Here is a 27,841-nt window from a genome sequence, read left to right as displayed (position 1 = left end):
TCGCTCAAAATGGAGTAACCACTAACGTTAATGTCATAGTAGGTAAACTAATATCACTACGTTTTTAAAAACAATCTCCAGACACTTATATGAGAGAAAATCGTACTTACAGTAGGAGGATAATGGGTCATTGAGACCGTCTGACCAGTTTCGGTTCATAGGCCTGAAATCCCTTTGGGATTCCCCATGACTTTTCCCCACTCAAGAACTTTTTTCACACGTGTGCATCTGTAATTGTAGACCACGTGAGTCCACGTACAAGCTGTGCTTGTCGTGGGCAGATCAATATATACGCTGACAACACATAAGAAATTTACGTTAGAAAATTGCACTGGGCTATTATACAGTGCCATCATCAGAAACTGCACAATTTGATATGTATAGTATTATGAAAGAATATTCTTTTGTGGCTAATGCAGAAATTAATTAAATTACCAGATTTATGGTGTGTTTGCAACGTCACAAAAATAGATCGCTATTAACTTCATTGTTTCATATAAGTTAGTCAAAAAGGAACAAATGTTATATAAATTTTCAGAGACGTTTTCTCAGCATCCAAATAAATTAACAGCGAAGACATTAAAATAACTGGTGAAAACAGCAAAGATCGCTGCGGATAAATACATTAGAGAAATTCTTTGAGGATAATATATAGAAACACCAATGGCACTCACGCATATGCACAACAACGAATTCATTTGTGGTAATAAAGAAACGGGGAAATTATACGCAGCCCTGGGAAATTGTGGCATTTCTATGAAAAAGTTATTCCAGTCCAGAGACACATAACCCATAAAGTCAATATTCAGGGACGACACGGTAATCGTGAAGAACATCAAGTTCAAAGACAAACATCGTATCACGTTGAAGCTCTTGGATGTGAACGTACAATGTATGGTCAGTTTCGAGTTGGTTTGATACATTATCACAACGGTAAGTGTGCAGTGATTTCAACAAATACCAGCTTGAAGAAAGTTTTATTTGAACAGGAAGAGCGATTTGATAGCAAGCTCTCGTAGATGTTGCCGCTTACAATAGAATACCGTGCAATTTAACCTTACCATCATGAACCCAGCATGGTTTACGGCTGGTAGTAGTACATGTATTACTAGATACTATCCAGTGCAATAAAATCTGATAAAACGACGGTTTTGGTTACAAAAACTAGAACATGTTAGAACGAAAGCTATAAAACCATTTAGTGTTTGTCCGTGTGCTCGACCATGCATTAAATATGGTATCGGAACCAAGTCGCATAATCATCTTTGCGACCATGTGGATATGATGCCGAGTATTATCATTAGCGGCGTATAGACTTTTAAGCGAGTCAGTCACATAAAAAGCCAATGACGTCGTCAAGGATGGAAGCTATTGCTGTTTATTAGAAAAGGTTATTAATAAATGAACAAGAATACAATATTTTTCGATCATAAGATGGTAAACCAGATGTCAATCAACTTAAACAACTCGTTCACGAGCGTGGAATAAGAATACCAAGCTGCACCAGAAAGCCAGGTATACTCGCAGTAATATGACTTGCAGATGAGCCAAGCCTGGTTGTGGAACAAATTTCCCCGATGAACCACGGCTGGTTGCAAAGCGAACTTTAAATCAGCTTAAACAATGCGCGCGAGAACGTTCAATAAAGACACAGAGGAGCAAGAACGCGTCAAACCGGTGAGGCAACTTCGTGAAACAATAGCACGGTTTGATATTAAGATATTTCCAAGTTCAACGCGGACTGAAATTGCACGTGCGGTCGCTGATGAACAAAACCGTCGTCGTATCGTACTTACTGTTGTCGAAGAGATTTGTGTACGGTCCTTAAGGAAAAAGAAGTTCCAGAATTCAAGCACTCTAGTGATCTTCGGGATTACTAGGCAATCATCCCATGCGCATGAAAACCAAGCAGAGAAGCTTCTCTCGAATATACCTTTGGGGATTATATCAACGTCGTAGCATCTGTGCGAGAAGGTGCTGACGTCCGGATTCAAGCTGGACATGGATCCTAATGTGTATTTTATCATGCCTGGTTATTTAACGTAAGGAGGCTCTGCACCATAGATAATATCACAGCCGCGGTTTCATAGAGATGTCAGTGTAATCTTAAACTATATACTGAGATCACCAATAGTGAACTAGATAACGGTTATGCAAAGATCCTGGATAAGTTTTATAAATATTTCAAAGTAGGTGCAGGGTGGATGCTTTCCATATGTTCACAAGCTTAGCTTCATATTTCTCTGTACAAACCTTTTCGTCGGGTTAAGTCAGATTCCAACACTAATCGTCGATGCGAAAATACAGACCAGTCTTACATACAAACAGCACGTGGGAGAACTAAAGTTTCGTAACATTGAATTTTCTGTGCAGGTTACTGCAGTGCCGTCTTAAGGCATGGGCACACTGGGCAGTTGCCCAGGGCCTCACGCTTCTAGGGGCATCATGCTGCCCATATTGTTAATGAATATTGAAAGATCTTTTGGCAATTTAATTTGCTTTAAAAGTGCAGCGGGAAGCACGTTTCCCAATTTTAAAAAATAGTGACATCTAGCGGAATTCCTGTGGGTGGGTAGGGCCGGTAGGAGGCCCCAGTGCATTGCTTTGCCCAGAGCCTACAATGTTGTTAAGACGGCCCTGGGTTACTGATATCAGTATGTTTGAACGTATTCCCGATGTCGCTGTTAATGCATTTGTTTGGAGCAACAGCATTCAGCCGATTCGTTTATCCACAGCTTGCACAGTTTAACATTGATTTACTCTTGTGGTAAACATAAACGGCTCTAATGTCCCATTGGCGCGTTATCATAAAGGAGTTTCCACGAATGGTGTACCGACACAACATGCACAAGTTCCTTATCGACGCTGTATTTTTCACTCAGTAGCTGCTTGATGGTCATAAATGGCTATAAATGTTACTGTTGAGGAGTGACAGGGAAGCCGAAACAATCAATTCAGAGATCACTCGCAAAGGAATTTACCCATACAAGTACATGAGTGATATGAAGGTGTGGCAAACTCAGTTGTCACCGATTGACACCTCTTTTTACCATCCCTCTAAAGCATTTCCGACGACGACTACGCACACGCGTGAAATGTTATGTCCTCATTTGGTTGTAAATATCGCTGTCACTACTATGACCTGCATTTGCGCATCAACGTGCTGCTGCTTGTGGATGTATTTGAGACATTTCTTGATACCGCCATGCGCGTGTACAAGTTTGATTCCGCACATTACTCCACATCACCGGGAATGCTTTGGGATACGCTAGCTGGTACTGAAAACCAAAATCGAGTTGGATCTGATCACTGATATCGATTAATATTTGTTTATCGAACGTGGTACCCTGACGGGATTTCCATGGCAAGTCGCTCAATTGCTCGCGCGAACAACCCGCTCATGTATGGATACGACCCTGCTCTCCCAAACAGTTACATAGTGTATCTTCAAACAAACAACGGTTCAGTGATGATGCAACCAGTGTCAACAGGCGAGTTTCAATGGCCTGATTTTACGAATTTTGCAGTGCGAGTTTTCCATGGGGCATCGCACACTATATGATGGGATGGGTTGAGTTAAAGAACAATTGTCATTCGACATGACATCCGGAAAGGGGTAAATCGATTTCACCATCATCAACTTCTCTACCTCGAAACATCGACTACGTAAACGATCATCATTTGGTAAGGCCGGCTGGATCCGGAAAACCCACTTGTTTGTGCATCTAATCATGCGATAATTGACATGGGATAAACTATGCGTGATCGTACCACCCGCAGACCATCAGTCTTGTTAGGACGTACCCAGGAATTTCACGCAATCTCTTGAATTTAGAAAGGCTGAGAGGAAATGCCAGAAGATGTTGGAGACACACTTGTGAATCTTCGACAAGAACAAAGATCCGAGTACCAATCAACGTTCCGAAAGCCGTCTCAAACATTTAATGAACAGGTATGATAGATGATCTCGATCTCTCTCTCTCGATCTCCTAATGTTGTCAGCTGATGTACCAATCCCAAAGACTTAAATTAAGAATTTATTTTGGAGCATGAACTACCCAGGACACGCTCCCGGGTTACATCAAAAGTAATGGTCCGGATTGGTATTTTGGGTGTTGACTATAGTGATAATACGGAGAATGATTTTCTGCTGTTTGTTTGCATGAATAGAACCATAGGTACAGGAAACATTCATCCATGCTGGTATAATTTTGTCCGAACATACGAAAAGCCCCTGCAAAAATCTCTGGTTCTGTTTCTGGAGAAGATTCTGTCTTCCAAGGAGGACGTGCCTTTTGAAGAAAAATATTACTGCGATGATATTTTACCGATCAGGAGTGTCTGGAGTTTGCGGTTAAACGGTCTAGAGAAATCCTCAGAAGAAGTTTAGTTTAACTTCACAAAATCACGTCGCACGTGCATATCACAATTTAGTGTCATATATGAACTGGGACCATAAAATTTATATATGTCTGCAGATTTAACAGAATGACTAAACATCATTGTACGTGGTTTACTTCCTTTCATTAGAAAGACTGAACCTTGTTAAGCAGTCCGTGGTTTACATGTATTTTCATGCATGTGAAAAACAGGACCCCATTCCCAGTTACAGATGTACTGCTCTGATTCTCTTTGAATAAGACGATGTTGTTGAAGGGTGTAGGCGACCGGATGAAGGTCCATGACGCACCTGTGGCAAAGTAAGCTTTTTTTTTTCAAACTCGTAATCGTATCCGTTACGTTTTCAAAAGAATTATGTCATATCACGATGATGCAGTTGTGACTTAGTGAAAACCAGCTTGCGAAAATAAAAGTGCAACAAGAAACGAGAGCGGGCTCATGTTGAGGCTTTCTCCGACAAAAGTTAACTGGAAATATCATCGTGTAGCTAACCTAAATGTACCATAATCACCGCAGTGTGGTCAAACAGAATAACACCCTGGTGAGATTAAAGTCATCAACGTCGGAGGTGATGCAAATACAAAAGAGCGGTGAAATATTTCCAGCCGTCTCCAGCTTGAGCGATTGCAAGAAACAGCTGTATTAGAGGCTGTCGAAACTGCATTTGGGATAACACTGGGATAACACTGAAAAAGGCGGTCGGTGGAAAAATCTTTGAGTTTTCTCAAGGATGTATAGTGCATGAATAAGAAAAGGAAAAGGTCATTGTCTACTCGGTACACTCGTAAAAATATCACCCGGCCAAGGTCGTCGGTTATGATCCTATCATTGACAGTTTCGAAAGCATGTCAATTTACATTTTTGATTCACTCACGATGACAAAATTAATCAAGCATTTCCGGTGTGTCTTTATGTTGGATGAAGTTGCGTCGATTATTCCACACACGTGAGAAGCTGATATCGTCAACGAGAATTTACAACAGGACCTGAAGCGCATTGGGTTGCACGTGTTAACAATACATCTCTTTTAGTTTGACTTTGTACGGGGTTATCCCGGCGCATGAAGTCAATGGTTATTTATAAAGTGTTAAGAACATGTAATTTGTATTGTGTGAGTATTCTTTGTCCATAATTGAGGGTAGGATTTGGGGATTACCTCACTAATGCAATTTTTTAAACGTAGTTTCTTGGATCGCAGTTCAGGACAATGGTTTTCCCCTTGTAAATTCCTAGTCTACCTGATGTTTGTCAAGTCCTTAAATAAAGTTTTATGTAAACGACTAGAACTTGTTTACAACTTAGAATGTTTCGAAATGATCTTTAGACCCTCATTCTGGTCCTCTTATTGTGTCTTATGTTTTAATAGAAAGGTTGTTTACATCAAAAATATTCATTCCATTCTTAATATCTCTAGTGGATCAGTATTTTAGTTGCGTTTAGTTTTAATTTGAGAAGGATATATTTATTTAAGTTATTCATTGGAATTACAAAGAGTTCGTTGACACTTTTGGACTGAATCACTATTCTGGGATTGTTATGAATTCATTTAAGGAACATTATGAGTTATATCATTGTGAAACATCAAGACAGTTAGCACATGGGAACATTCCAGGCTATTGATACATCAGCACATGAACAATTTGAATTCATTCGGAACATCGCTGGATTTCATTCGAAATACCCTATACTTTTGGACTAGTAATATAACTATAGGGACTATATGTGATCTCATCAACAGTATTTTAAGCTCCAGTTGCATTTACACTTTGTTTTCTAGGGAAAGAAGTTATGGTTGCGCTCTTTTCCATTACTGAGTTCAAGACCATATATTCGTAACAACAGACGCTTCCTTTGTACCTGTGCGTCGGTGATATTTGATTCAACACTACCGTTGCAAACTCAGATGGACGGTCCAATGTATGGACATTTTGTTGTTGAAGCACTGAAAGCACATGTTCATTTTACATTATGACTTAGAAAGTTTGTAATGATGCATGATAAGCTGAGCGGCATTAACGTCTTTCTTTCTCCCAACGCGCGGGTAAGTGTGAAATAGTAAACATGATATATGAGTACCAGTCCTCCCCATGCTTGGTATATAAAGGAAGAGAGAAACAAAAACATAAATAAATACTATAGAATGTCAGCAGTCGTAACGTATTGACAGCGACATTAGATTTCCATATATTTTAGATAATTAGTTTAAAAGGCGATACAAATAATGCACGCAATAAATTGAAATAAAATAATTTTCCACCATTGTAACTTTTCTTCAATAACGGGTGGATGGGTGGTGTACAACATTTGAGGCAAGTGATTATCAGTTACCCAGTTAGTTATAAGATCTAGATCTATATATTGAAATTGGTCCAAACGAGAGAGAGAGAGAGAGATGTATATACGCGTCCACACGCGCGGGAAAGCGGGAAACAACTCATTGTCACGCTAAAATGTGGTAAAGCTTTTACCGGTTATATCCCTTGACTAAACCTCCCTTCGTATACAATGTAATTCAAATCGATATCTTCCTTTAACGAGTTGTATCGGAGGTTTCGATTTAATCAGATTAGTTCATCAAATTAACTTGTAATCATCACCGAATATTTAGTCTTTTTTCATAATTAATTCGTCTATTTGTAGCAACCTTTCTAGCACTATTTTAACAAATATGATTAATTGGCTTAATTCTTTGCATAGATTTATTACATACGAAGGTTGCATAGGAGATACATGCATAGTAAATTAAACAGTTGTTTATTGCATTTATCTACATTTTTAACAACTGTGTGTATAGAAAGACTAAGATGTTTCCTCTTTGTCGTCTGGGAAGGCCATGTGTTCGAACATTTAAAGGCAAGTCCTTCAAACATCATGGTGTCATTTGAAGGGCAAGTTTGGCCAACAATATGATGTAATATTTTTAAGGTATGTCCGTCCCAATAATAATAATAATAATAACAATAATAATAAATTGTATTATTATTATTATAGATATCATATTTGTATTTTCTGTTATAAACAAAGTATTTGTCAAAGTTTGGCATGATGGCCTATATTTCAAACTCATGGTGCTATTTGATTATTAAGGGTTAATATTTTTCAAAGATATGAAATGGTGTTCATATCAAGATAGAGAAAAGAAAAACTAATTTGGTATTATTAAAAAGTTTGTTTATGATAACTTGCCACTGCATTTATACTGAAAAGTCAACTCTTTGTATTTTTATTGAACCTAAGTGCCAACCACAGGCACTTGATTCCGAGGTAAACTAATGTGTACACTCACCAATTAATTGGTGAGTGTACACATTTAGTTTACCCCGGAATCAAGTGACTGGTGCTGACGGCTCGTTTCTATGGTACCATTCAGCGAGGCTTTTAAGAATTGTTATTTAAGTGCAAAACATAATTGATAATAGCTGATGTTAAAAGCTAACAAAGTAAATGTTACATTAAAAAGACCATTGTTTATATAATACATGTATTATTATTTGTGTGTGCGCGAGGTTCCTTGTATGTATAGTATTTCCGTGACTGAATGATTGCTATGTGTTAGAACAAGCGTAAGCTGTACCAAGCAAAGCTGCTACAGAAAGCATATGGCTCTTACTCGTATCAAATACAGTCTGCCAGTACGGGAGCTTTCTGCACGAGGCTACAATTTATACATATTTAATATTTGACTTTAATCACCAGCAATCTTTTCATTTTTTTATAATCTGAAAATATCCATGAAATAAAACAAAATGGACTACAATGTTAAACTGCTACTAGCTCTGTTTAATAGGTCAAGGCCGTTCAGCTGTCTGCTCCATTGTACATGATGAAGATACATAGAGTTGGTTAAGTGACTTATCGGTCTTTGTATCAATAATCAAGATGGCCCATATGAGGACTTTATTTAAGGGTTTAGTATTTGCAGTCTTGATAACAATGAACTATGGGAAGATCCATCGAGCAAAGACCACATCGACAAAATTTGGGAGACAGAACAGTCGATATCCAGAGGAACTCGACTCAAGCTCTTACGTGGCTGAATTAGATGCAACTGTTAAAGACTCAGTTGATTCCGATAGAGTGATGTTGGACGAAACTACTCAGACTAGATTTGCAGTATGGACAAATTCAATAGGTTGTGCGATCTTGGTCGGTCTTAGCGGGATATTTCCATTACTTATTATTCCCATAGAAGCAGGTCCAGCATTGAAGCATGGAGGTATTTCAACATCTCTCTCTCTCTCTCTCTCTCTCTCTCTCTCTCACAAACACACACACACACACGTCAAGTCTATATATGCTGTATCACCACCGTGTATCATTCTCAGACTCATCAATAGAATCTGACAATTTGGGGTAATAGAATACCAAACTATTGTAAACGTCATACAGGCCATTTATGCACATTGATTCGTATTAAACATAAATTGTTGTTTTAAATTTTAATACTAATTTTGTTTTACCCAAGTCAGTGCAATCCTGTTTTGCATCATAACTGTCATCAAGAAACTAACAAACAAATTATCATTCGCTATGGATTTTTATGATGGTGGATGGGTACTAAATTGCATCAAGAAAATAGCACATTTAGCCGAATTGTCACAATACAGGGTAGTATGAATTTTTTTTATCAACATGCATAGCTTTTAGTGTGATATTACAGTGCACAACATTCATTCCAGATTGTACTGGATCACACTTTTAGGCTGATCTCATTAAAATATGTTTATGAACATTAACATTGACTTTGCCATATGTACATCTCGGGGCATGTATATAATGACCTTCCAAAACAACATGGATGTATGAGGATCCAAATAAAGTGAATAATTGCCATTTAAAGGTATGTCGATTCAAACTGTAAAAAATGACACCGATTGCTGAAATAGTTGGTGTTGAATGCATACATGACCTCTATGACTTTTACTAAATAGAAAGAAAAAAAAAAACCTCAGCCTCCTTCCTAAATGCATGTTTACCATGAATGGTAATTTAACTATACAAATGTTGTGCTGCACAAATTAATTGTATGCTGGTCAGCCTTCCTGTTTTGTCCAGTTAATAAATTGAAATGCATAGAGATCAGATTAACTGAAACCCACATTTTTTGAAGGAACTGACTTTCAAACAAAGAACTACCTGGAAAAAGATGCATTCAAATTTAGAGTTGATGTGTCCTATCCCAAAACCATATATAACTTGTGTATTTTGGTAAATACTGAAGAATTATTATAAATGGTGATAAAAATGAAGTTTAATGATTCTTTCCATCATAGTGTGAAATCTTAATTTTAAAACATTAGTAATATGTTACTTTGAACATTTTTTTCTTTCTATTATGAGTGTTTTTTGTCAGTCATTTTTAGTTTTATGTCTGTTTAGTTTTTTGCCAATTAGGTTTATTTTTTCTGCAGGAGATGATGTGAATGATAGATGATTTCATCGATGTCCATCATTTGCCTTGTTACCATTAAATTTTTGTACAGGCTGGAATGATACCAGGGCCCATCATGCTATTAATAAATAATATCCCTTGGGAATTTAATTTTAAGGAGAATTGTTTTCTGGGTTAAGAATTGTACATTGTTGTATTTTTTAAAATATTTTATTTTATTTAGGGCCTTTACTGACCGAATTATTTCAGAGATACCTCATAATCCCTGAATACATCACCAGTAAGAAAGAACTGAGGGAGAGAAAGAAATAAGGATGTTGGAATGCTTGAGATTTCTTGGACATACTTTATAAGAGTTTCCATATGATGTAAATCTTTTAAATATATATGGGAATCAATTTTCTTATTACTGGCAGGTGTACATGTAGTCAAAGCAGGGGTGAAAAGATACACCCGTGCCACATGTCAATAACAATACACAGCTTTTGATACATTAAATTATCACAATACATATTAACTTGACAGATTGTCCATCTTTAGAAGGTCTGTCAGTGGTAGGTGGTGCCCTTGTATGTGATTTACTGGTTGTATTTCCAGTATGCAGATTACAGACAGACATACACTTAGCATCTATTTATATGCCATTCTCATCCATGTCAAGGTAACAAAAATACTTTCAAACAGATCACAGATGCAGGATTCACTTTAACCACATGACAGAGGTCTTTGGATAAAAATATCTTCACTTCTTAGTTTCATCATTTTTTTCATTCTTATTTGTTCATTTTATCTTGACTCCAAATGGGAAATATAGTTTTGTGGCATATGATCCCACATGGCTAAATTGTTTGTAAAAAGAAATGAAAATTGCATTCTACTTTTAAATTGTATTTATTTTTATTTGTTATATTCTGCCTTTTCTACATTTGTTGAAAGGGTGATTGACTAACATGCCATTTATTTTTGTCCATCCAGCATGTACATTTGACTTGTATCTAATACAGTTTTTGGGCTCAAAATCATCTCTTCCTATTTTCATTCATACTTTTACCAGCTTCATTAATCTGAAATACTTCATAACTTTAAAAATTAATGTCATGATAACAATCATCAGCCAGTATTTGCCAAACGAAATTCTCGTCTGAAGATGAACCACTCTGGGAATCAGCAATTTGGGGTTTTCTAGGCAGTCCATATCTTAAACACATTTTTAAAACATTCTTAACACAAGTTCAAATCACGACATAATGCTTGTTCAAAACCACAATATGCCAATCAGATTTGGTCTAACAACCATTTACATCATGCAGCTAGCAATGCAAATGGCAAGATCCTGGGAAAATTTCATAAACTGTGTAGATTCATCTTGTCTGTCAACAGATTAAAGACATACAGAATGCTATACTAAAAAAATTTCAGAAAATAAATCATTTTCCCATTGATTTCATGCATGTATGTTCCAGTGTAAGGTTTTCAAGTTTGCTAGTCTGGCTGGTAAGTAGCTACCCTATGCTGACACCACACAATATTGTTGAGTTCCATCTTATTGAAAGGCATGTAGCTCTGACCCTACAACTCAACATAGATGTCCATAAATAAAAGAAAATAAGTTGGCATGGGTCAGAGGAAAAATGGACTGCTTTATGCAGAACAAGCTGTTGTAATAAATTAATTACCATGGAAATTGTTGGAGGGGTTTTCAGTATTATGGAAATATTCTCAGCATGTTTTTTATTTTTTAATGTTTTTCTGTTCTCATGTTGTTTGTTTTTGTAATAATATTATTATGTTTCTTATCTTATAGGTGCTGTTTAATGTTGTAAAGCGTCTAGAGCTTCTAAAGATTAGGCGCTATACAAAGTCCTCATTATTATTATTATTAATATTATTATGAACCATGTCAGTTGGTGTTAAGTTGTAGATGGTGAGTGATTGTTGTCATATCCTTTTTGTTTTAACTAACAAAAATGAGTGCATGTGCCTGCAACAGCACTCTCAGATGAATTCTCAGTTTAAAGAATAACAAGGCAAATAACTAACATGATTTTGACGGCTGCTTAAGATTGATATCACTTACGTACAGTAAGTATTATATCGATTTTCTATCACTTGTATCAACATACATACAAGTTAGAATTTTATTAAATGTATAGCTTGTATTATACCCCCTTTTTTAAAATGCATGGAAGTACCAGGCAGAATTTCACACATTTCTGACAGTATAGGACTTCTGTTTGGGTATCAGACAAATACTGCTCTTAATTTAACATGTTTAGTGTTCGTGATACTAGAAAGGTTCAGATTTGTCTAAATTTAGAAATTGATAGCAGTCTTGACACCAGTTACTCTTATCAGGTTATAGGAAGATTTTAGATACATGTACATGTGATCTTAAACATGTACATGTAGCATTGTGGTGATTTGAACATGTGACAATGTGGTGATTTGAGCATACATTTATAATAGTGTGGTGATTTGAAAATGTAGCAGAGTGTTGATTTTGATCATGTAAAAGAACAGTGATGATTTGGAAATGTAAGAATGCCATTGTTATGGAAAGGTAACAGTGTGATGATTTGGAAATGTAAGAATGTCATGATTTGGAAAGGTAACAATGTGGTGATTTGGAAATGTAACAATGTGGTGATTTGGAAATGTAACAATGTGATGATTTGGAAATGTAACCAGAGCTCCAGATAATCAGTATTTTTGCATATTTTATGTTGACAAATTGACAAAAAATGCATGAAGTTTTTTATGTGGTCAGATTACGCAGAACAATTTAATTTTGAGCTTTTAATCCTAAAATGTGAGCATATTGTTTCTGCTGTAAACACAGCTACTGTTGTATAGAATGGTGCAGTGTATCAACATAGACTATGTGAATAGTACAAATATTAGATGTTCCATTCACGTTTGAAAATAGTACAGTCAAACCTGTCAGAATGGTCACTTTTATATATGTCACTGGTTCTCAACAGCCATTCTAATCCACCCCCACCCCACCCTGAGCAGATTTTGTATGTAAAAGATGAATGTATTGGTCACCTGCTTTTTCCATCAGCAGTCAGGTATTTCCTTACCAAGTAATGGTTTCTCCTGCTTTCCGCGGTCACTGAGTGTATTGACAGTGATCACTCAGTGTCTGCAAATTGTACTTTGCTTTAAGACATTGTTTCAATCATGGCATGTCATGCGAATCAATGTGTAAATATTTCTAATCTTGCTTGTACTTATTGTATTCCTGTAACATCATAAAGTATAATTCTGTCAAATTTGAACATGGAGGCTGATTTTATCATTAGGGAAGAGGGCTGAATGCAATTTATTGCAAGAATGGGGGAAATTCAGCCATGTTGTTGATGTGCATACGGAAGTCTCCTTTGGTTTAGTTCAGTATCTTCATTTATGTGCTTGTGAATTGTAGCGGTCTCTGTTAATCTTTCGAGAGAGATATGAGCTACATCCCTTATTATTTGGCTCCATTGTTATTCAGTGTTTGAAAAATTTGTCTGTTTATCATATGCATGTGTAGTTTCGAGTCATGTGTTACAAACAATGGCCATGTAAGGCTTCTTTTCATTCCTATTCATCACAGGCCTCTCACATATGCGGACAGTCCTTTTATTTCCAGAGTTAAGCAGCTAGTTAATCCAAATACATGTACTATATCAAGTGTGGACAGCTATTTCTAAGTTTAATTTTACATGCTGTCCAAGCAAAGTCTCTGTCCTTCTTCAATCACATATAAGATAGTGACATATTCGTTTTATTATGATGCACAAGTCTCTTATCATTTGTGTTTTTTTTCTTCAATAGTCAGTGATGATGTATTTTATAAGAAAGATTAAAGTGAACAAGATATATTAATCCTTTGGGGGAGAACAACATATTCATGAATTTTATAATTTTGCTAAACTTCACTAAATCTGTTAATAATAATAATAATAATCATAATCATAATACATGTGTTCAGTGCATGGAATTTGTTCAAAAACCAAATTTGAAAGGTGAATCTGCATACAGAGGTCACCTATGTACAGACACCAATTTTACCTTTTCCTGTGTGTGGCCGCTCTTGACAGGTATAACTGTACTGTACTTGATATTTATAAGAAGATTCACTCAGATAGAGCCATATAATAAAACACATCCTAATAATTTGGTATATAAACTGTATGACTTGTTAAAAATGGTATGTTTAATGTCTTGATTAGTAAGGCTTATTTGGGTAGCATACATTTCTTTTGCAGTTTTCGCAAAATACTAATAGTCCACAGGTGGTCCAAGGTGCTTGTCTTTTCAGGTCACTTGCACAACTAACCTGTGTCCCTGTTTGTTTTAGTCTTGGATTGACCAACATGGGAATTTGAGAAAGCTTGCCAGTAGCTTTCTTGTGTTTGGTGGTTCTTTCCAGGAGTTTCGTGTGTTCTTCTTGTACCTATACTGGCTGCCATGTACATGTATAACCTATCATGTTTTTAAAAAAATAGCATTAAAGTACTGGCTGCCATGTTCATGTATAACCTATCATGTTTTAAAAAAAAATAGCATTAAAGTACTGGCTGCCATGTACATGTATAACCTATCATGTTTTAAAAAAAAATAGCATTAAACCCCTCAAAACCAAAAAGTACAGTATGCTCCATTGAATTGTTGTTGTTGTTGTAGGGTTTAACACCATTTTTCAGCACACGATAGGCTATACATGGCAGCCAGTATAAATGGAGGAAGAACCTGGGAAGTCCCCAGAAAGAACCACTGACCCTCGAGAAGCTACTGGCAAGCTTTCTCACATACCTACATTGGCCGAACCTGAGACTCAAACCCACGCAGAAGTGAGATGGCAGTGATCCGTAACAGAGCGCTTTAGACCACTCTGCCACTCGGGCCCCCCACCCCATTGAATTGTAAAATATGCAGTTAGATGCAAGCCATGGAGTGAAGTACCCACTTTGTTAAATTCATGTCTACAGCTCTGTATAACATTGTGTTGATTTGAACATTGTGCTGATTTGTTAAGATGGTCATGAAACTTGATTTGTGTGTTCATATTTAAGGGTACAGTGCCATCATGGATAACCCACTTTTCATGCACCATTGATGATGCTAAAGTTGTGTAAATTTAATGTTTCTCTGAAGTTGATGCATTAATTTAATGCATGTACAGTATTCATATTGGAGGGTAAAACTTGACAAAGAAACAAGTAGGTGATAGTGATCAGCTTTTAATGTTCCTGTAATTATTGTGCATTTTAGCATTTACCACATTTCATTAGATACTGTTGTATGAAATCTAGGTGTACTTCTAATCACCAGAGTGGCCTAATGTAAAGTCACACTGGTCAACTTTTCAGGCTTTAGTGAGTAGGCAAGACCTTACAATGTGCATAATTCTTGTATTGAAATGTCATCATGAAATTCCTATGAAGAAACTATTTATTATTTGATTTTCTCAGTCAGGGATTCTCCCTGTTTGGTAAATAAGAAAAACAAACACTGTACATTTAAAGCTAAATCCACCTTTTGTTTTGAAAAAAATTGTTCCTGTCTTTAACATATATCAGACGTGAATATGTTAATTTAGAAGTTGTTTTTTTGACAGAGCTATCAATCTTACCTTACGGCTATATTCCACATGATCAGACTTTTTGGAAGAAAAGGAAGCACTTGACAGCTTAGCTTTAGGTTTATCCAGCTTCTCCATTTTTATGATATAACTCGTAAAATGCCAGACAAGTCAAATCCCTAACACTAGTTCCTTTTTGGAGAAGTAATCCTGTAAACTTTAATGTAACGTGATTTACTGTATGTGTATATGTGGAGGCATCTCAGTTCCTGTTCTTGTCCTAATGATTGCCAGCCAACCCACCAGAAACATGTGTAGACAGTTATACATACATGTAGATACATGCATGTGACCCCTCTGATTGTCTGTGGTATGTTGGTGCTGTATTACAGTATACACCATTGATGTACACTCTTTTTTATCCACCACTGATAAATAGGAAAGACCAGTATTGGTCATTTTATACTGCTTTAGTTGGCTGAGGTGAACACTGTTAATGTGCGTTGCTTTTTTGATAGACCTTGATATATTTGTGAATAAAATGGAGTGTTTCTGCAGTCAGCATCCATCAGAAGCAGTAGCAGCTGCATGTAGTGGCTAAAAAGTTTATGATAAACTGCCAATAGACTTGTGTGTTATCTGTCAGCAACTGCGATTGTAGGTAAAAACAACCCATCCCATGTGGAAACCATATGATAGACACAGAAACCAGGGTATGCTATAAAACTGAATATTATAGGGAGAAATTAACCCATCTGAGAAAAGTGGGTGATTTAGTGAAGAAATAAAGAATACTTGAAAATATAATTATTGATTTTAGTGTATATATTAATTTTTGGGTGTGATTTTGAGAAATTAGCATGGCTTTTGCTATCATGTGTCATAGGATAAACCAAGAGAAAGTTTCTATTTTGCTTTATGGGAATATTACATGCATCATCACTGCAACACTGTCCAATTACAAATTGTAAAATAAGTTGTTATGTTTATGTCAGTGTTAATAAATATTTTGGGAACAAGGTGTATTCTCTGATATTATTAGCTGTCTACTGGTCATAGGTGAGAAGAACTTATGGGATGGCTAGTGTTTTGACGGTAGCACAAGTTTGTTGTCAGTACTCCTACTAAACTTCTTGGAGGATCGCCTTGAAACTTTGCACACATTCATCCCATGGTCTAGATGGTCAGTTAAAACTGGTGCTACTTGGACATCCAGTATGGCCACCACAGTGGCCATCTTGAAAATCTTAATGCTGCTCCTTCATTTTAATGGGATCTTAACTTGAAGTCTTCTTATGATGACTGAAGTTGGTCCTAAATCAAAATTGTGCTGATCTGACATCCAGTATGCCCATCATGGGTCTGACCACAAATATGGTGGCCAAGGAAATCTTGTTATAGTTACTCCTAAACTAAAAGACACATCAAAATGAAGTTTTCACCAGAACAATTATGATACACTATCAAGTTGGTCCAGAATAAAAATGATGGCAATCTGACATGGCCAGCATGTGGATCATCATGAAAACATTGATATAGCTACACCTCCAGAAGTCCAGGTCATATTGGCATAGAGTTCTTACCAAAAACCTTTTTATCAGATCTCGTTGATATTAATTGCAAATGGTGCTAATCTTACATGTATATCAACCTTGACTACCATTAACAGTCATCATGAAAATCATTTTATCGCCACTCCTAAGTCTGACTGGATGGTCATATTGGCATTGGATTTTCACAGAAGTGTTTTAATGAGTCTAGTTTGTCCAAAATGAAAATGGTGCTGATCTTGCACACAGCATGGCCACCACAACAGCAAAACAGAAAATTATGTTGCTTTGGATTATCAGAGATCGTTTTGAACACTCAGCAGTTAAAAAGAATGATCTTATCTTGAATTACAGGAAATTCTTTTTTGATTGTACAGTTGAAACAAATGTTCTCAGCATACCAGAAGTCTGATAACCAATGATCTTCAGTATAAATCATATACAAGAATTTGTGTACATGCATGTTTTGGCCTTTGAGTCTTTTAGGTACATGTACTGTAATGGAAGCAAAAATCATGAGTCCCTTGATGGGACTGGTGCTATCCTAGATAGAAAAGGGATATTGTTTCCGAAAGTACATTTATATTTAATGGTAATGTATAAAGGAGGGTACTGCAGGACTAACTCAATGGAATACAAAATTGTTCATTGCAAGCAATGATGCATTTGTTTACAATGATAGCTTGTTCTATCAATTAACTCTATAGATGCACATAACTAATTGACAAAAAACTTGCAGACTGTATTTATGACTGTTGTTATTCTGCAAATTGAAAATGAAGATAAGCATTATTAGGCAGTGCATGAATTATACATCATCTTATCCTGGCAAGGGGTTGGGGTTCGTTTTTAATCCTGAATAAATTCTTAATCCCTTACAAAATCTAATGATGACCATATTAAGATCACCCCTTCCCTAAGTAATACATCAGTTCTTAATTGTTCCTTAATACAGCAAGGTTGCAGCCTTGTGGCTCTATATTAGTGATTCTCAAATACTAGTGTGCCGCAAGAGATTTGCAGGTGTGCTGTGGGAGTTTTGAAAAATAAATTAAAATTGCTAGCATCTTGAAACCTTGAACATATCGAAAAATTAAATGGTAAGTCAATTCTGGACACACTGAGAGACCTACAATCGGCACTGCAGCATTACTTCCCATCACATGCAAGTGATGAATGTGGATGGGTGATCAATCCATTCGGAAACAATGAAACTACAAATCTTACAACCGAAGAAGATAACGATAAATTTTTTCAGTCAACATTTCCCTGCAATCAGTTCAAAACCAGTCAAAGTAATTCTGCCATTTGTGTCTACGTGGCTTTGTGAGTTTGGATCTTCAGCATTGACTGAAATAAAATCAAAAAGGAGAGAGAGACTTCTTAAAGTCGACAATGAAATGTACGCTTGTTTGTCGACTTTGGAGCCTTGCTTCAATCTGAGTTGCTCTTGAAAGCAGGCACATCCTTCACATTAAATTTAATATTAAATATATATGTAAAAATAAATAAGTTCTTCACCACAAAAATTGTTAAATCTTTTCAGGTGTGCCGTGAAATCTTTTAGATTTTTTTGGTGTGCTGCAAGACAAAAAAGTTTGAGAAACACTGCTGTATATGCTTACACAGCAGAACTGGATTAGTGTTCAGGATGGTAATCATAAATCAGCCCATGTGTCGCTTTTGATATTTCCAATGCGCATAAATTTACACTATCTCTAAAGTTTATACATAAAGCCATCCAGTTTCACAAAATCTTGAACTATCATTTCAGTCACGAAATTGCAAGCTGTTTTCTTCGGGGATTTTTTTTGTGTTTTTAAAAAAAAAAAAATATTATTGTGATTATTATATTTGGATTGTATTAGTCTTTGCTAAGTTAGTTAAATTCATCTGTTCACTGAGTGCACATTTACACGCATTATCTGTACTATCATGTATAAGGAAAGATGCACTTAATAGTTTACAAACGCATGGAGGCTGTAGATAATAGTACAGCATTTAAAGTCATTCAAATCATATCTACGTAAATATATTAAACTATCAGTTAAAATCCAGGACATACCATTTTATTAAAACATGGAGACGGCCAGCAATAGTATTTCATAGATAATAAGAATCTGTTTAGAGAAATAGTTTGAACAGTCAAAATAAAACTAAGGTTGGTCAGTTTAGCCAAAATGTGGAAATTGGAGACAGTGGTACATCATGGACAATGAGAATATGTTCGCACAGATAGAACTAATAATTAAAACTAGTGACATATGTAATCAGGGATGAAAACATGTACGTGGTTAAAAATCGGACATCACAGATAATGGTACATGTGTACAAAAATAGTGAGATCTATCAATCAGATCTAAGTATACATAATAATACTAAAAAAGACAGTATCTGGAAAATGGGACATTGCAGACAGTCTTGCATTATCTTGCTAAAGAAAATGAAAATGCAAACCGAAGCTATGCATTAATGGTTTGGATTCAAGGAGTTGGTGTACTCAAGCATAAATGGGGTTTTGATCTTTTAATTCTTGACATATCCCCATATGATAACACTTTCAAGAATCAAAGGATGACTGCATTATTTGTATCCCATCCCTGGGTAAGTCCAAATAAAAAAAATGCCTGTTTCCTGTAACGGGATTAAAAAGAAGTTGTGTCAGTAGGTTGGCATTATTTGAAAGAAAATTTTGCTTAATATATGAATTTTTATATTAGTACATGATATTGTTCATAAAGCCAATGTATTAGTGTATTAATTGTTCCTTATTACAGAAAGGTGATAACCTGCTGGTTCCTTGTGTTTAGACTGAAGTACATGATAGAGTTCATAAAGCCAGTGTATTAGTGTATTAATTGTTCCATATTACAGAAAGGTGATAACCTGCTGGTTCCATGTGTTTACACTGAAGTATGTGATAGAGTTCATAATGTCAGATTATTAATGTTATTAATTGTTCAGTCCTACAGCAAGGTGACAGCCTGGTGGTTCCATATGTTTACACAGAAGTAATTAATGATCAGTGAAGCTCATGTATCAAAAACATATGTTGTGAAATTTATACCACCACCATATTCCATATAATCTGAAACCATTATTTTATTCTTAAATTTTTTGTATTACTGTTGCATTTATCCAAGTTTGATGGTATAATTTTTTAAAATGTTTACTACAACATGTTTGCTTTTAATCTTTTAAAGTATTAAAAATAATGCTTCAGATTAAAATAAAGGTTGGATGGTCAGTGTGTTTCAACCATGCATATTCAGATTTATGAATAGCAACCATATATCAAGAACCTCTTTTGTTGAATATTTGGAATTTGTTGATTTTCTGAAAATTTTTATGTGTATGCCTAAGTATCTTCTTTTGTGTAACTCGTTGATAATGGTTTTATGTAATTGGAGATTTGCAAGAGATGCACATGTTTTAAAAATAACTATCTCCAATCTGTTGGTAAGATGGTGTACATGTACAAAAACAAATACATTTACCTACTGTATAAGAACAATGCAAACTGTGGCCAAGAAATTAATCGTGTTAAGATGGTAATGTTGAAGGCTGATTACACAAGTTAAAGATATTGTTGAACTTTTGCATGAATTAAACTTAAGTGAAAAAAAATGAAGATATAATTTATGCCAAATATTTCCTGGTTGTAGTTTAAATGTATTATACAGATATAAGTGACTGCAGAAACAGGCACATAATAACTACCTTCAGTTTAAATAGTCATTTTATCAGAAAAGTAATTCCTTAAGACATGAAAGTTTCTGTATTTTGTGTTCAGAAATTAATTTCATCCATTATATTTTTTAAAATTCCTAACCAGGATGTTTGTTTTTTTGACCATTCAGTTATCTGTCGAATATTGTCAGCCTTCTTATGAAAGGAAATTTCCCAATCAGTCTGAGGTCTTTGTGATAAATGTAATGTCCTCCAATGAATTTCTTTTGTGTTTTGCTCTATTTCATCTTTGGTGCTTGGCACAAAGACTTTTCCTTATCTCTGTTGCTAAGAATAGATTTTGTTCTGAGACAAACACTGCATTCGGGGTCATATCTTGACATGCCATAATAACCTTAAAACTATCTTTGGTTATGACTTGCCTATAACAACTTTCATATGTGTGTCTCAATCCTAGCATGTCTCATGCAAGGGAGATGGTTGTTGAAATCCACTTAGAATATTTATTATTTTTTGCAGAACCTACACCCACTGCCATGCTTGTTCGATATATTGATGCCACTTAGCTTTATGGGTTAAATCATTCTTGAAAATAGATCTTACGGGTCTAATAGCACAGCTATATTTGAGGGAGGGTATTAAGATGTTATTAATGAGAGGATTCTAATGAGATGACACATTTATCTGGAATAGGGTTGATGCTGAACTTAGGTGACCCAGGGTCAGCAGAGTTAGAGCCAGGCCATGGCCATGTGGGTTGAATGTTTATTTTAGTTTCAAAGCTAACACCAAAGGGACTCTGGGAACTTTGGAGCTAATATTAATTTGATCCCCAGTTAAAACATGTGCCTTATGCTCCAGCAGGTTGTAGGTTCCCAGAAGTTGAAATAAAGTGTTGTTAAATGAACCCTGCAAGAAAGTGAAACAGTCTTTTTGGAAGGGGAGGGATTGACCTTTCAAATAAGTAACAAAGGGTGGGAAAGGTCAGTGGAAACTTGGACTAGAACCTGGATAACAGAATTCTGAGAGATTTTTTTTCTTCTGTTTTATGCAAAGATCTAGTCTTTGATTGACATGTACCAATGGACCCCTTTCATAATAAGCATTTCAGTGGAGTTGCTGTTACTGATAACAGTTGCTTAAAATCAAAACAAGGCTACCACTGCTGGTTGAATGTTTTTTTATATTGACTTCAAAATATGATGTAGGCCAAAACATGTTTTGAGGTGAAATCCAGGAAGTGGTTGCAAGTGCCCCTATGTGTCAGCACCCATGCTATTCCCCAATATGTTTGTAAGAAAATAACATAAACAGCCAAGTAATTAAAAAAATATCTCATAGTAATTGGTTTTATAATAGAATCTTCTTGGAATTGGTTTTATACTAAAAGTTTGTTTCAGAATGTATTTTATCTTCTTTTGCACCAAACCAATTTAAGTTATGTTCTTTTCAAGTTTTAATTGTTAAACATCACTTAGAGGTATGCACAGTTTAGGTATCAAAAATTATTTTAAGGTATGTCATTTTAAGTTTAAATAAACTAATTAAAATCAGTGGAAAAGCATTAATTTATCATTGCAGATTCAGAAGACACTAGCCGCCCCTCCCACCCACCCACACACCACACCCTTTCTGTTGAACTATAATTTACAATAAAATTTCCTTTACTTCAATTAGACTAATACCAATCTTAGTAATTAGTGAAATCTACTAGTCTGACTAACAGACTAGGTGATTTTAATAACCCTGAAAATGTCTATACTGTATAAACTGATTTTCAGAATCCTTGATCAAGACTGACAATTTAATTATCAAAACATTTTTTATTTAAAATAACAGTCTATTGTTTTGGTATTTTAAATTACATTATTCAGTAGTTTGGTAATCTAAATAAGATAACATTATTCTATAGTTTGGTAATTTAAATAAGATAACATTATTCTATAGTTTGGTGTTGTAATTTAAAATAACGTTGCTCAATAGTTTTGGTATTTTAATTTAAAATAACATTATTATTTTGTTATGAAAGAATATTTTTCTATTTTCTTTTTAATTGTGGGGTGTACTTCTTCCTGCAAATTAGGATGTAGGTATGCGTTACTAGCATGGCCTTTTCTCCACCAACACCAATCAGATTTAAGTTGGCTTTTAATTGTTTGATGGTTAAACACTGTAAATCCTCTCGGTTATGATTGATGTACTTCTCACATTTCTGACATTTTGATTGTTTGCAATTTTCCCATCAGTGAGCGCGGCATTTTGGAATTTTGATATTTTGCGAGATAACCCAAGTCTAATGTTATTATCAGGTATTCAGTGAAACTGGTCATTTATTATGCACGAGTTTTGTTTTATGACTCCTTGGCAAATTCTGTTGTTTTTCTTGAGTAAAGATAATGATGTAAGATTCAGGAACATTTTATTTTTTCCAAGTAGATTTCAGCAAAATGCACTGATCATGTAATAATGCCCATACATACGCTTTCTTGTTGCTACATGCAAAATGTATTTATATAAAAAATATGTTGCTTGGCCTCTTGAACAACATACAAGATATTAACATTATATTTGTGTATTACTAACTGGCTTCTAAACAGATGTACTCCAAATAGTATGGGATCAATGTGATTCAGTCATTGAGCATGCTTATGATCTATAAAAGGAAGTGTCCAGGAATCTACACTGTAGGTACTAAGCAGAAAAATACACTGTAGGTAAGGTACTGAACAAGAATCTGCAATGTAGGTACTGGGCAGGAATCTACACTGTAGGTACTAAGCAGAAAAATACACTGTAGGTACTGGACAAGAATCTACAATGTAGGTACTGGGCAGGAATCTACACTGTAGGTACTAAGCAGAAAAATACACTGTAGGTACTGGACAAGAATCTACAATGTAGGTACTGGGCAGGAATCTACACTGTAGGTACTGGCAAGAACCTATTCAGTAGGTACTGGGCATTTATCGACGCTGTAGGTACTGGGCAGGAATCAACAATGTAGATACTGGGTAGGAATCCACACTGTGCACGACATGAATCTACACTGTAGGTACTGGGATGTAGTCTACTATGTAGGTACTAGGTAGGAATCTACCTTGCAGGTGAAGGACATGACGCTGCTGTTAATTTATAATTCTGCAGATTAAGAGTACTAAAGAACTACATTATGTTCTTGCATGACTTATCTTTGCTAGCCAATGTTCCGATATGTTAACCTATCTTCACCTTGGTGGATTGATCTGGTATTTCTATGTATCGGTCTCTGAATTTCATTGGCTGCAGTGGCACTGATTTAATCAAGACCACTGTTATATCTGTTGTTATTACTGTCAACAACATGGTGAAACTAACTCTGTGAGATAGAGATTGAAACTAGTGTATAATATGATTGAGAGTGCTTGTTATACGCACATAATAGTTATAACTTTTAATTCATACTATTGGGGTGAGTGAGTTCGTACAACATGTGATGGAGTTGTAGAATTACTGATAAACTGCTTTACCAAGAATTTCAAGTTTCATTTGTATTAGTAGGTAATGAAACAAACTGTCGTGCACAGTAGTCAGAAAACTGCAATCAAATTATGATTTCATATAATACTGAAGTGTTGGAAATTTTCATGGGAAACTAATTTTTGTGGTTTTCATTGTTGCTTTGAACCATGAATTATAAAGCCCAACAAAATATTAGCCACATGTGATGATGACCCACCCCCACCCCACCCTCATTTTCATACTGTGTTTCACTCATAGACATGAACAGTGTTTGATAAATCAACGTCAGTACTATAATCTGGTAATTAGATATTAGCTTGTACACGTTTTTTTTTTCATTTTAACACTTTGCAAAAATAATTATAAAATATTGTATATTGTTCCAGTGGCATACTTAACTATAAGGGATCTGGTGGCTGTAATTTACGCTAAATTACTTATATTGATATTTGATATAAGTAAAGAAAGAGAGAAGCAAGAAAAAGCACAAAGGTATTTAAACACTATGATTACTGAAAATGATAGAAAGAATAATAAAAAGTACTAGTATATGAAAATCAAATTGAATATTGCTGAAAACTGATAAAATATTTGAATCCTCATGAAAGCATTTTTCGTTTTGTACATTCATTTTGAATTCAATAGAACAAACAGCCTGCAAAAAACTACAACTATTGCTTGAAGCACTATTATTAATGAAACACTATGTATATACACTAATTACAGTGAAGTATTATAGCTCACTCACGCTTGATTATTTTAGGACAAAGCCACTGTATCAACATGTGTGGATCAAATCTCATTTTATACACAAGTTCTTATCAGGTAAATGATCTGAAAATTGCAGAATTAAACACATCCACCTTTTCTAAAAACCACTAAAACTTGTGTCTAATCTTTCACTCCTTGCTTGAACAACAATTTTCCATTATGCATGAGTTGACTTGATTGATGAGATTGCAAGGTTCACATATACAGTACACTGATCATTACCAGTAACATCTTTCTTTTTGTGATGGCCTGCATGACCTATTAAGTGTGTGTGATTTTAATTCTTCTTTGTACTCTTTATTTACTTTAAGTCTAGTGATTGAAATTGATCTGCACATGAAGATGGCAGGCACAAAGGGTGCTTGTACTGTCTTTTAATGCAGTTAGTATCTTCACACTTTGGTGATTTTGGTTTCCTTTGATGTTTAGCACTCAGATGAAACTATGGTGCAAGTGATTGATTTCAGCAGGTGTTTTATATGTGCTCTTGGCTGTAGTAGTATTGTTTTCATGTTGTTGGTTGGGTTGGCTTCCATTGATGTTAAGTACTCTGATGAAAACAGTATAAATATTGAACTGGTCATTTTGTAGCTTTATGCTCATTTATGTGGTGGTATTGTTTTAAACACTTATGTGACAACCTTTTGTATGAACATAGTTTTATTCTTTTGTATTCTTTATTTTGGGTTTTGATAGAGGTTAAACCACAAAATTAAATATTTACTGATATGCAAAATTTGACAGGCAAAACCACGAATTTAAGTACCTGCGGAAATGCTTTTTTTCCTTTTTAAAAAAAACAAAATCATGAAATTGAGCCCCACAAAAGTAAATGATGCAGCCATATTTTGTACAATGCACTGCTTTTACACACTATTCTGTTGGTTAGTTGGCATTATATCCTAAGGGAGGCAACTCATTAAATCCAATAGATGTCACTTGAGCAAAGCACTGAAATATCAGATTGATCTGTACTGCTCCGGTGGCCAAGTGGTTAGAGTGTCCGCATCGGATGCTGGAGGTCACAGGCTCGAACCCCGGCCAAGTCATACCAAAGACTTATAAAAATGGTACTGGCAGCTGCCTCACTAGGAGCTCAGCATTAGGAGGTTAGTGTTAGGACTGGTTGGCCTGGTGTCAGAATAATGTGACTGGGTAGGACATCATGCTACATATCTGCGGCATGATTGCGATGCCCCAATCCTAGACATCACTATTAACTGCCACACTGCAGACATCGTAGTGATAGTTCTGAAAACGTGGTAAAAGCTGCATTGAAAATCCAAATCTCACACACTCAGTGTCGATATAGCTGTAGATTAACATATTGGAACCATGGCTAGCGAAGATGCACGTTTCTAGTCAGTTGGAAGTCTGGGTCATGGGCAGAGACACCAGACATTAGTGTTGAATACAGATATAATTACTTTATTTATTGAAGAAAGTGAATAATGCATGTTGGAAGAGGTGACTAATAGAGGAAGGTGCCATGGTGACACAGTAGTATGCATGTTGGATTTGTGACCAGAAGTGGTAGGTTGGAATACTACACATCAGCCTGGGTTGGCATCCTGATGTGTACTTGGCTAGGCACTTTACACCTATTGCCTTTTCACTAAATGTCCTACATGTACTAGCGTTGCTGTGACATAAAACATAATATTTAGGCAATCATTTGTTTGAAAGCATGATTCGTCTTTTGTGACCATGGATGTGCTAGTGGCCATGTAGTATTAAACATACCCTCATTTTTGTCATAAATGTATTGTAAGATATGTAACGATACGAAAAGTTTAAATAAAAAAAGTAATATCATTGAATGAATATACATGTACTCACAATCTGAGACAGGTTTGTGTGACTCATAGCTGGTCATGAGAGTCTCCTTTGTGTAGTCCAAATAATTGCTGATTCATATGGACATCTGTTATCTTAGCTGGCAATTATACACCCAGGTGTCTGACATGCCATGTATGCTTTTTGTATATTTTGGCAGCACCAGGAGGCAGGAGGTCATTGCAGTCTTGCATGTGTGTCAGTTGGAATTTTCCAGAATTTATAAAGTGCTTATTATGCTCCACAACTAGTCAGGGCTGGAGTCTGCAAAAGATCAATTATTCATATGGATAAATTAAGGCATAAAGACCATGCTCAGTAATATGTGACAAACAGCAAACTCCAGTATTTATTATTTTAGATCAATAATTAATGGAATGTATTGCCAGGGATCCCCATAGCTAGAATGAATCCCCTAACTGTGCCTCAGTTGCTGAGACTGTAACATCTCTAGTTCTATTGCTGCATAGACATGTATTTACAAGTGCAGATTGTAATCAGAGATGATAAATATAGGTATGGATTGTTAGATAAGAATCAGATTGGGGGAGGGTTTGATTTACGATGTGGATCTGACTAAGAAAGAAGTAGCTGTCTGTGTATATTGTATGTACTCACTTATATGGCAAGTCCAACTGCAAAATCTCAGATCTGCCATCACCTAATTTGGGTGGGTGAATCAGAGATGTTTAATAATTATTTGCTGTTGAAGTTCTCAGGAGTTATTTACCATTATATTTCATTACATGTATTGATATTTATCCAGCACTTTCTTTGAAAAGTAAGGGAAATGTGATACTCACCATTCCAACTATATGACTCTTTCCACGGCTGGGTGGAATCTCCTGAAGCTTCATTAGCAATCTGACTAAAATAGAATCTCCACATTCCTAAATGGAGATCTGAGAGTGATGGTTTAATGGTCATGTTTTGGTGACCTTTGAATTGGCCAATGGAAATGCAGCGTTTAGAAATCTGAAAGTGAGTCAAATCATTCAGCAAACACTGATGCTCTTTTGGGTGCAAGGGACAGTTTTTATGCACAAATTTAATGTTGTATACACCTGCCTAATAAAAATTCATAAAAAATAAAATACTTGAATGAGGTCAAAGGGTTCATACGTTTTGGATATG

General features: G+C 35.6%; 2 protein-coding genes across 5 annotated transcripts in view; one reads left to right on the top strand and one right to left on the bottom strand.

The window, feature by feature from the left end:
• Positions 1-26,947, bottom strand: part of LOC149794752 (F-box/LRR-repeat protein 4-like) — an 88,904-nt gene extending 61,957 nt beyond the window's left edge. The window contains exon 1 of one of the 3 annotated variants that reach the window (XM_089964381.1): positions 26,711-26,947. In XM_089964381.1, coding sequence (XP_089820507.1) covers positions 26,711-26,737 — 27 coding nt within the window. In that variant the 5' untranslated portion in view covers positions 26,738-26,947. Of the gene's footprint in view, positions 1-110; positions 147-15,413; positions 15,882-26,710 lie in introns of those variants that run through there. The other 2 variants (XM_089964380.1, XM_089964382.1) reach the window with 2 other exon arrangements.
• The window catches only part of LOC149794751 (zinc transporter ZIP13-like), an 82,917-nt gene continuing 63,092 nt past the window's right edge, over positions 8,017-27,841 (top strand). For both annotated transcript variants that reach the window (XM_089964383.1, XM_089964384.1), the window contains exon 1: positions 8,017-8,617. In XM_089964383.1, coding sequence (XP_089820509.1) covers positions 8,281-8,617 — 337 coding nt within the window. In that variant the 5' untranslated portion in view covers positions 8,017-8,280. The remainder of the gene's footprint in view (positions 8,618-27,841) is intronic.

Source organism: Sinohyriopsis cumingii, chromosome 7, assembly GCF_028554795.1.
Source record: "Sinohyriopsis cumingii isolate HCF-2022 chromosome 7, ASM2855479v2, whole genome shotgun sequence".
In the NCBI taxonomy this organism is placed as follows: Eukaryota; Metazoa; Mollusca; class Bivalvia; order Unionida; family Unionidae; genus Sinohyriopsis; species Sinohyriopsis cumingii.
The sequence above is the reverse complement of the archived record's forward strand: the minus strand, read 5'-3'. Positions and strand labels throughout refer to the sequence as shown.